General features: G+C 43.8%; 3 protein-coding genes across 5 annotated transcripts; 2 read left to right on the top strand and 1 right to left on the bottom strand.

Annotated features, from left to right (window-relative positions):
* Nucleotides 1–19: 19 nt before the first annotated feature.
* On the top strand, nt 20–2,874 carry rab9a (RAB9A, member RAS oncogene family). Its single transcript, XM_077617948.1, has 3 exons — nt 20–185; nt 594–715; nt 1,698–2,874. The coding sequence occupies exon 3, from the start codon at nt 1,738–1,740 to the stop codon at nt 2,347–2,349; it is 612 nt and encodes a 203-aa protein (XP_077474074.1). The 5' UTR covers nt 20–185; nt 594–715; nt 1,698–1,737; the 3' UTR covers nt 2,350–2,874.
* trappc2 (trafficking protein particle complex subunit 2) lies at nt 2,873–9,690 on the bottom strand. Of its 3 annotated transcripts, none has more exons than XM_077617950.1 (7): nt 9,569–9,690; nt 7,099–7,215; nt 4,635–4,712; nt 3,639–3,748; nt 3,415–3,557; nt 3,228–3,315; nt 2,873–3,041 (listed from the first exon to the last, which is right to left on the bottom strand). In XM_077617950.1, the coding sequence occupies exons 4-7, from the start codon at nt 3,729–3,731 to the stop codon at nt 2,943–2,945; spliced, it is 423 nt and encodes a 140-aa protein (XP_077474076.1). In that variant the 5' UTR covers nt 3,732–3,748; nt 4,635–4,712; nt 7,099–7,215; nt 9,569–9,690; the 3' UTR covers nt 2,873–2,942. The 3 variants fall into 3 exon arrangements, with proteins under 3 accessions (XP_077474076.1, XP_077474077.1, XP_077474075.1); XM_077617951.1 differs by having other exon boundaries at nt 7,109–7,215; XM_077617949.1 differs by lacking the exons at nt 4,635–4,712; nt 7,099–7,215; nt 9,569–9,690 and adding an exon at nt 3,984–4,033.
* Nucleotides 4,588–9,136, top strand: fam124a (family with sequence similarity 124 member A). Its single transcript, XM_077617637.1, has 4 exons — nt 4,588–4,719; nt 6,378–6,409; nt 7,493–8,211; nt 8,636–9,136. The coding sequence occupies exons 1-4, from the start codon at nt 4,664–4,666 to the stop codon at nt 9,134–9,136; spliced, it is 1,308 nt and encodes a 435-aa protein (XP_077473763.1). The 5' UTR covers nt 4,588–4,663.
* Nucleotides 9,691–10,586: the final 896 nt, after the last annotated feature.

The raw sequence follows: 10,586 nt of genomic DNA, 5'->3' as shown, positions 1-10,586 counted from the left end.
TGACGCCACCTGGTGGCTATTGCGCTCGCTTCGTTGATTGGACCCCCTGTGTCACGTGACCGGGGCCATCCGTCCCTTCCAGGCTCACTATCGTTAGCATCCATACACGTTAGCCACGCTAGCTTAGAACCTTCGAAGTCTCCAGGAAACGACTTGACAGCTTCGATCTGGGGCCACATTTAAAGGCAAGATGTCCAACACACTTAACACACGTCTTTCATTCTTTCCCGTTTAAAACCGGCGTTTTCGCCTTAAATACCCAAGTACAATGTATCGCTTTTTTTTGCTCTCAACTTTGCTAACACTACACAGCTAATTACGATACCTTTTTTTAACCTGCAATTATGCTAATGTTTTGTTGTCCTGTTTTTTATTATGTGTTTATATGGAGCCAGCAAGTTTTAATATGACCGTGTACGATCGTATGGCATTTGCGTTTGATTTTTGATTGATCACTTGTGCAATTCACGTCTAAGATTTGTTGGTTGTTGTTTTTTTTTGACAAGCGCCCATTGGTAGTATTTGACACGTTCGTCCATTGCGAGCTTCCCAGTGTCGTGCCAAGCATTTACAAGTAAAGCGCTGTGTTGCAGGCAGTGCGATTGGAGCTTACATGGCCGACCACAGCAACACTGAACAAACGAGCATGTGACTGAGAGGCAAGGGTCTGCACCACATGATCTGGACCAGTGGAGGAAGCCTAAATCAAACATTGGTGAGTGAATGAATGAGTGAGTGAGTGTCCAACCAGCCATCGCATCTCGTGATTGTATTTTGGTAGGAATTTCATTTGCTCTTGATAGTCTTAAAGCCAATATTCATCCGTTTAAAGCCATTATAGCTCATAAAACAACACATCGTGTCAACTTAAGTCCTAAAATTGTTTTTTTTAGATTATTTTCTGTGACTACATGCTGTAAATTAGAATATTTGACATAAACAGGCTGTTCAACTGTGCGATAGTTGAGAAAAATCCAAATTTAGTGCGAGTTCATTTTATTTTTTTTGAGCCGATTAAAGGTCAGTATCCCAGATGACAGCCCTGTTCTGATGAATCATTTTTTTTAAATTAATGATCAGCCAGGAGCAATCATTATACGGTCAAGTAATTGTAAAATAAGGAACAGACAAAATAGCCACCTGTTAATGTAGCATATTAACAGTTTTATGAAGAAATACAGATGGAAAATACTTTGAGCAGCTGTCTTTCAAAATAGCCATTTATACAAGGTTGTCTAGATGTTTGTTTCCAAGCTATTCAAAGTGATCAATAGTGTTTAAAAAGGGGGCTAAAGTTCAATCGATTGTGCATGAGGGGAAGTAACCCATTCCTGTTGCGCCAACTTCAGACTTGTCGTCAAATGCTGTTTCTAAATTGTCAATACTGCACCAAAAAAACTCTTAAAATCAATGCTGAGAATACAGACATTTAAATAAAAAAAATAAAAAATTCCCACTATTCCTCATTTTAAATTTAAAATATTGAGTGACAACTATTTAAAAAAAAAAAATACATCGGAATATTGAAATAATAGCTGTTGGTTCTTTTTATCAACAAATAAGTGTCTATTAGTCTTGGCAGACATGCTAATATTAGATAGCGCTAAATTTCGGTTCAGGGTAGTGGCACAAACCTTGTTTAAAGTATTTTTTTTGTTCTTTGGGAAAGCAGTGAGACATTGCATGTGTCAAAACAGGTCATCCATCCCTTCATCACGTCGAGAAGCTCCAGCAACCATGTCCACCAAAACCTCCCTGCTGAAAGTGATCCTCCTGGGCGACGGCGGCGTGGGCAAGAGCTCCATCATGAACCGCTACGTCACCAACAAGTTCGACGCCCACCTCTTCCACACCATCGGCGTGGAGTTCCTCAACAAGGACCTGGAAGTGGACGGCCACCAAGTCACCTTACAGATTTGGGACACGGCCGGCCAGGAGCGCTTCCGTAGCCTGAGGACTCCCTTCTACCGAGGCTCCGACTGCTGCCTGCTCACCTTCAGCGTGGACGACAGCCAGAGCTTCCTCAACCTGGGCAACTGGAAGAAGGAGTTCATCTACTACGCCGACGTCAAGGAGCCCGACAAGTTCCCCTTCGTGGTGCTGGGCAACAAACTGGACGTGAGCGAGAGACAGGTGAGCGCCGAGGAGGCCCGCCGCTGGTGCCAGGAGAACGGCGAGCACCCGTACTACGAGACCAGCGCCAAGGACGCCACCAACGTGGCGGCGGCCTTCGAGGAGGCCGTCCGCCGGGTCCTGGCCACGGACGAGCGAGCGGACCACCTCATCCCCACGGACACGGTCAAGCTCCACAGAAAACCTCGCTCCGCCGCCGCCGCCTGCTGCTCGTAACGACGCCAGGCTTTGTCGACGGCGCGGCGCGATTCCCAGCGGCGTTTGCTTAGAAGTGGGGAAGCACAAAGTGGGTCTTACTGCAAATAAACACGGAAAGCACTGAATCCTTCACTCGGTTCACGTTTTAACAAGAAATAAATGAAGTGCATTTTATTGTCGCTTTGCCTGGGTAGCTAATATGTGCCAATCTGTAGATGTCCATGATCTTTGCATTATTCCCTATCGCTTAGCCAGACGCTATTAACAAACCTGATTTTGTCGACTCGGTTTGCACGTTTTTGCTCACGCTGACAAAGCACGACGCGCCGGAATTGAGATAAACGTGAAAACTGGTCTTTTATTTAAGCACTAATATCGGAAAGTTACAGAATTTGGGTTAATATTGAAGAACACTTTAGGTAGGTTGTCTAAGATTTTGAGCCTGGGAAATGTTTTTATATACTTTACTGTTGAAGGTATAATGATCATTTGCATTTCTTGTTATTCATTTGCCCAACAATAAATAAAGCATCTGAGAATCTGCATGACTCTTAATGACTTTATATTTAAAAAAAGAAAAAGAAATAGGCTTCACTGGAATCACTGAACGCTCAATTAAGGAGATGTTTTTTCCCGAGGAATTGGACTTTCCTCTCAAAAGCTGTGGAGCGGATTGGTGCGTTGGTCTCATAGAATGGATTCATTGCAAACTGAAAAACAGAAAATATATATATACACATCGCTTATTTGAGATTATGTAGTACAATCAAATTGAGTATATTTTGGTCATTGAAAAATCATGTTGCAACACTCCCATGAGTAGTCTACCTACCCCTAAAATAGTGATAAACTATCAAATTCATCATTTGTGGATGTCATAATGACCGGTAACTGACCTTAATGTATAAATCGTACACATCATTAAAAAAGTTCTTGATTCCATCTTCTTGCCTTATGTCGTGTAGCATGATGAATCGAATATGTAGGATAACAAATTAAAGAAAATAAGAACAAAAAGGATGCACAATTGGCTTACGGTAGCCAGACGACCCAAAATATTTCACATTGAAAAAAAGGATATGTCCTGCAGTGACAAAAGCAGAAACAAACCACTCGTTGAACTTGTCCACAGTTTTCAAGTACATGTTGTTAGAAAGCCACATGTTTTCATCCACCAAATCCAAGGCGGCGTGGGCAATAAACTGATTTAAGTGACGATGGTCATCCTGTGGTCAAAAACAACACCGACTGAAATGACAAATATCTTTGACTTGATGTGACACAATTTATAAGGTAGTATGACTTACTTTGCATTCAGGCTTCCCCGATGGTAAGAACTCCATTTCAAAGACTGGATTGTCATGATGACCAACCATTACGAAGTAAAAACTACCAGACATGATTTACTCTGGTTGTCCTTGGAGCAGAATAACACAAAGCGAACATTTAATAAAACGACAGTCAGTCTGACATGTTAGCATCATTTCTATAGTGCATAAACAATAGACGCAACTTCCCGAATATGCTTCACGTTTCTTATTAAAACATATATGCGCGTCACAGTCAAAAGCAACGCGGTGAATAAATACAGAGATAATGTTACATTATGCACAAAAAGTGCCTATTAATAAGGATAGGATTAGTTTGTTTACCTGCTGTTGCTACTTCCGGCAAGCAGCGATGGCTGTCGCATAGTTATGACGACAGAAAATTAGATTTTTTTTTGTGGGGATGTATGAAAATATACACTTAAATACTGGTATTAGGATACGTGAATACTTGTATTACTACAGTACTACGTGTACTACATGTCTTGTTCTTCGACTAACAGACGTGAGTTAAGAAGACGCCAGAGATAATAAAAATTCAATTCAATTACACGTTAATAAAGCACATGGAACAAATGCCGTGCACAAATCGAAAAACATGAAACATAAGTATGGCTATGTATGCAGTTATCTGATTGTCATTTTACTCATCAATTCCCCGTCTTAAAGATCCTATTTTAGCAATAAACTTGTGTCACACTTTATCTATTTACATATGTACTTTTTTCATTCAATGACTCTAATTTAGAAATAAACGAACACTTGGGGCGAAAAATGCGTGTTTTAGGAAAGTCCGGGAACCGTTATAAGTGCAAATAGCTGAATTTCCCAGGGTGCCCTGAAGGCAACATCGTCTGACTCCTGTCTCTCGCCTGTTGCCGCCCGCAGACGGTCAGTGAAGCCCGCACAACTTTCCCAGTGGAGTGCGTGTTTTGTGGGATTTAACCAACAACAACAAAAAATGCGTCTCGTTACCTTTTACACCCATTAAAAGTCTTCTTGAGATGGAAAAGGACTGCGTAGAAGATGAGTGCGAGGATTCAGGAGCAGAAACTGCAGGGTGAGTAGCAAAAAAAAAAACGAGGCAAGAAATCACTACCAGATGCTTCACTTCACATGACACCTAACATATATGTTGGAAGACACGGGAATTGTCATTTCAATCCATGTTTTTCAGACTTTAGTCATACATGGACGACACCAGTCATATGACGTTGTTGTTGTTGTTATCCAAACAAGGTGGAATGAAAAATCTCACGAGATCCAAGACAAATTTGGACGTCTAGCACCGTCAATGACAGCGAATGAGTGAATTATTATTATTTTGGTGTTTATGTCATGCAAAAAAAATGAAGTCTATTCATTAACGTACAAGAGAACTGAGTATACTTAGTTATTTTGTCTCCTTAATAGAAATGATAAATCATTCTAATCACAAAAAAGAATAGGTTTTAGGTGTATATTTAAAATTAAAGAAAATATGTATATATAAAATAATTATTGCATAAAGCATGAAAATATTTTTGCATTTCTGGTAATAACATTCTCCAAAATAAAATAAAGTCATAAAATACTTGACATCATACTGGCCTCTCCTCCACAATATAATGGATAAGTAATATAATATTGACAGAATCATAATTTTACCCATTTCAAGAATAACTAATCTAATCCGCTAAAAGCAGCGTTTCTAATATTGTTCTTGATTAGACTATCTGTCTGTCGATAATCCGGATGGTATTCCGGATTAACATGTTCACTTTTCTATCAACTACTTTTGGGCGTGGAACAAACCACGTCCTTAATCTTGACCCGCGAGGTGTCCTTCCCAATTAGGGATCCCCTAAAACGGGATTAAGGGCAACGTGTCGGGATTAAATACCATCACACTGATCTTTCTCAAAGTGGACAATTGTACCACCTTTTAAAGACTTTGCAAAAAATCCCCATGTTGCCACGCTGTATAAATGGAAAGTACCGCCAAGCTAACGCGCTAATAGTGGAATTAAAGAACGACGTTGACGCTGGAAATCCCCGACAGTCCACTTTGATTCTCGTCCTGCCAGCGGAAAATGGAGTCAAAAAGCGTCAAGCGGATTTATTTGCATTTTTGACAAAGCGGCATGACGCTTTAATGACAGGCGGGGGATATTCCATAAAGCGGACCACACAGGATGTGAACATTTTGGATTTTAAAGGCCTTCGTTCGTTGCAACGTCTTCCAAAAAAGCAGAGGAAGTTTGGTGGTAATCCAAAGCCGTCGGGTCAAATTGGAGTCAATCCCGCAGTGGTTCGTTGTTTTTCTTTCCGCTAGTGGCTATTATTGGTTTTGGACGTAGCACAACGGAGCTCCAAATTGTCACGTTTGCCGCTGTTTTTTCCCTTTTCGCATCCTTGCGGAAGCGCTTCATTTTCGGCTTTGGAAAGGAGCAAATAAATCATTCGGGGTGAAAAGGCCTCAAGAGAAACCGTCACGCTGGGCCTTGACGCCGACTGGTGACCTTTCCGCTCGCGTTTTCGTTGGCTAGCGCGGTCACGCAGAATGTCGGTTCACGCAGTCGTCGCGATAATGACTAGATTGTGACAGTCGAGTTTGAATTGGTTTTGGCAAAAATTTAGAGCAGCTATAAAAAAGAAACGGTTGTTTATATAAATGTTTTTGCACTTGTTTTGACAACCATGTTGTTAAAATTGCCTACTTTTCTCCCCTCAATGCAGGTCTGATTACAGTCCCCTGTCATCGACTAACAGTAAGTACTATAAACACACACAGGCACGTGCAAAATCAGTAAAAACCTTTTTTGTATGTTTGATTTATGAATAAATACGGACACACTTAACTCATTATTCATTTCCACTGATTGTGACGGACATTTCAGAGGCACGTCGGTCGCGGTCAGTAGAACTGAAACATGATCGTTCACTTCCAGTATGAGCGGATCCACTAGTGGATTTTGGTCTGCTCCGCCTCCCAGCTCTGGGATTCTGGGTCATGAAGAGGATTAGAGCCAATGGTTTGTTAATCTACAAAAAAAGGAAGTGCTGTGCAATGTGGATGGAAGAAGCACGTCACAACCAATAACAAAAATACTGTTTTGTATCGCTCGAGTGGTCCAATCGGCAGATTGTTATCGTATTGCGCCTGTTGCCGTGGTTACGAGGAGCATCCTAGTGTTCCCTGGTATTTTGGTATGTTTGGGGAAAAAAAAAGTTTAGCTAGGTGGAGAAAGTTTTAGAGGGGAAATGGTTAGAGGTTTAGCTTGCTTAGGTTAGTTAGGTCAGTTTTAGTGTGCTTTGGGGAAGCAGTTTATATCATTTTGACCAAAATGCTTGAGTTTGACTAAAGCGTGCAGTGTGATAGTTTCACTTGGGAACATGTGCGCATACAAATGTTGGGCAAAGGTTGAGATAAGTTAGCAAAAAGGTTTGAAATACTCACATGGACTTACATTCATTGTGCCAAGACATACATTTAGTCACACGCAGTCATGGTTGTTCTTGGCTCACTTTGTCTTTCATCTGGTCTTTTTTATGACATCACGGCGGGACGTGCCAACTGTGAACGCAAAGAAAGGAGGTTTTTATGTCAAAAAGTAAAGCTAGCATTCCTGCAATAAACAACTTCATTGACTCTAATGAGGTTCCTCGTGGAGGAACATGTGAGCAGCAGACCCAACCTTCAAAATAAAAGAAAAAATAAAATATATTTGATTTCAAATGGAACTTCATAAAAACCTGTAATGAAATAACATGTTTGATACTACGTTTGGCTAAAATAACATTTTCTTGAAAGTTTAGGTGGAATTTATTTTTATTTTTTTTAATTGGTGCAGGCGAAGTGTGGATGGCCGACCTCCAGCGGGACCCCTTCCTGGTGAGCGTGCACCTGATCGCGGACCCGGGCGAGGGCGGCGTCCTACAGAGGGCGACGGATAGCCTGCTAGCACGGCTCCACCCCGACCTTCAGCTCTTCCGGGTGTCCGAGCGCGCCGGAGCCAAGCGCCACCACGGGCACCGGGGCGGCGCCCCCCGACCGGCGTTGGCGGTCATTTTGTTCCTCCAGGAGAGCGGCGGCGAGGAGCTGGGGCGCCCGCCTTGGCGCTACCACCACAGCGAAGAGGTGAGCGCGAGCCGAAGGTCCGAGGCGGCGCCGTCCACGCAGGATTTTTTCACCCTGGGCTCCGGGAGCCCGTTGTGGGCCGTGAGACGGGTGCGCTACGGGAAAGGGACCCTGCGCTTGACGCTGTACTGTTGCCACGACAACTACGCCCACACGGTGCGCTTGTACAAGCTTCTTCTGGGGCGCCGCCTGGCCCACAAAAAACAGGACTTCTGCTTCCTGGTGGCGTACTCCAACGCCCGCATGGAGGTCCAGATGGCCTTCCGGAGGCTGCCCAGGGGGAGGCGCCCGGCGCCGCTGGACTCGGCCGTGGTGGAGGTGCGGGTGCAAGACGTGGGCGCCCTGGTGCCACTCTTGCCCAACGCGTGCAGGCCCATCAGCGATGCCAGGTGGCAGACGCAAGACTACGACGGCAATAAAATACTGCTTCAGGTGAGAAGTCTGGTTTTGGTGGGCTCTTCTCATCTTTGCTCTTTTCTGCTTCTGGAATTTTCTGACACACATGGACAGTCTTAGTGTCACTATTGGTTTCAGTGTGTGTGGGGGGCACTTGGGGGTCCAGGTGGTTGGTTGGAGATTAATTGGGAAAGTACAATCACAGTGAGATTAAGCATCAGTCCATTAGTGCTATTGGAGGCTAAGAACCTTCAATCAAGTGACTCTCTTTGCGCTTTTAGGGTCCTCATATAGCTCATTTAGCTCATTGACACTGTAAAAGATGAACATTGACAGTCAGTTGACCAAGTTAATCAATTTGGCGCCCTGGAATGTACCTTTCCGACAAATCCACTTCCAACACAAGATTTTCAACCACTACAACTTTGCCTTGGACTTTTGCTCTTGTGTTTCTCATCAGGTGCAAGATGTTCAGTGGAGCGCTCGCCATCATCACCAAGCCAATCGGGCGGCCTCCCGCCACGGGGCGCCCCGTTATCAGGCGTCACTGCGCTCGCTCCCGCTGTGCGGTGATGAGGACTTCTACCCCGAGTGGCGTCTAACCTCAGAGGGCAGGGGCGGACGGTCCGACTCGCTTTTCTCGCTTCCCGACCTCAGCTCCTCGCCGGGGCCTCCGGCCAGCCCCGATGGCGGGGAACGGCGCTGCGGCTCCCTACAGCGGAGCGCCACCCTAGTCCCTCCCTTCCGCCTCAACGTGGACGCCCTCCTTGGCGCCGAGGAAACGGACGTGGACACGGGGACCACGTTCCGAACCGGCGGCGTGGACCTTAGCGTGGTGTCGGCGTACGTTCCCAAAGCGGGGGTGCCGGCGTCCCGCTATCCGGAAGAGGGGAAGGACTCCGCGTTTTTCGTCGAGCGTGAAGGAGGCAAAGAAGAAAATGTTGAGGAATTTTACATTTGATACATCGCGCCACGCCGCTATTTGGGCCAAGGGCATTCTGGGAAAAATGTGTGTTGTTACATTGTGTAAAAAAATTGATGTTTACAGCTCACTAATAAATAAATATGGACATTTTTTCCCATTTTGTTTACCGATAAATACTTTGATATGAGAACAAAGAAAGTCAAGAGATTATTTCAATTTGGAGAGTTTTATCTGACGGGGCACCTGGAGAAAACTCATACAGTAGTACAGAAGTACAGGGAAATCATGGAAAAAATAAACATTTTGGCAATAAATAAATGATATATGTCACGTATATTCAGAGCCATTGACGCGCAGTGAAGTTCATATCTCGTGAGGCAGTCAGATACAAATAAATTAACCGTAATTTGCGGGAAAAATAGAAAATATAATACACAATAACTCAAAATGTTATCCTCATACCATTACCTATAAATGAAGTGTACGCGCCGAAAACTTGCTTGTTAAAGACCTCTTCTTTCTTCCGTTTTAAAAGTATCTCGGTCTCAATGAGTTGACTTTGTGTTAGCTTGCCAATGTTAGCATTAACTCTGTTGTTTGACGTCAGGTGCGCAAAATCTGAACGCTTGGTTTCACTATCGCCGCCCTGTGGCGAGGCATGAGAACTGCATCTGTCCTCAGCAGAATAATGCCTTATACGTACTGTATACTAATTCTATTACTCAAAAATCTAATAATATGTTGTGTCGGTACGCTATGCAGTGAGAACACGTTGCTGCCTATGTCACTATTATAATGTTACAACATGTCTACTATATGAATGATTTGTACATGTGTAAATAATTATTATTATATTATATATAATATTATTTTTTTAAACCTACAAGAAAAAAATATTTACTAGTTTTCCATGTGGTCCTTTTTTATAGAATAATTATACATTCCTAAATATTTATTCATTAGTCGATAGAATCGACTCAATTGATCGTGCTAGGCCTAGTTTGAAGCTACATACCCTAAAACTGATGACAACAAAAAGGAGATCCAAACTCTTGACTTTTTAGTACTACAGATTTAACAAATTTGAGTTCAAACAAAAAATAGAAGGCTGTCAGGTACTCCTGAAAACAACGCTGGGATGTTTGAGTTCTAACGCAAGCAGGGCCGCGTGCGCAAATACCGCCCGCTTCGGGATTTGTCCGCCTCGGTTCCAATGCTTCTATTCTTTCCCACTTGCGTCGGCGGCTTGGGGCAGCTCCGCCGTTTCTAATCCTCGCGGCGTACCTGGCACTTTGCGACGGCGCCGCCGGGCCGCGGGCACCCCTAATCCGCCAGCTTGTAGGCCAGCGTTAGCAACGGCGGTGCATCCGCCACTTCAACCTGACTGAAAACAAAGCCATGTGTCTTGATGTTCAAAAAAGAGGTATTTCTGTTGGGGTCATTGGCTGCCAATGGTCTACGTTCTGTCCATTTTGATGTTGCCAGC

Source organism: Stigmatopora argus, chromosome 13 (assembly GCF_051989625.1).
Source record: "Stigmatopora argus isolate UIUO_Sarg chromosome 13, RoL_Sarg_1.0, whole genome shotgun sequence".
Classification (NCBI taxonomy): domain Eukaryota; kingdom Metazoa; phylum Chordata; class Actinopteri; order Syngnathiformes; family Syngnathidae; genus Stigmatopora; species Stigmatopora argus.
This window is presented reverse-complemented; position numbering and strand designations above follow the sequence as displayed.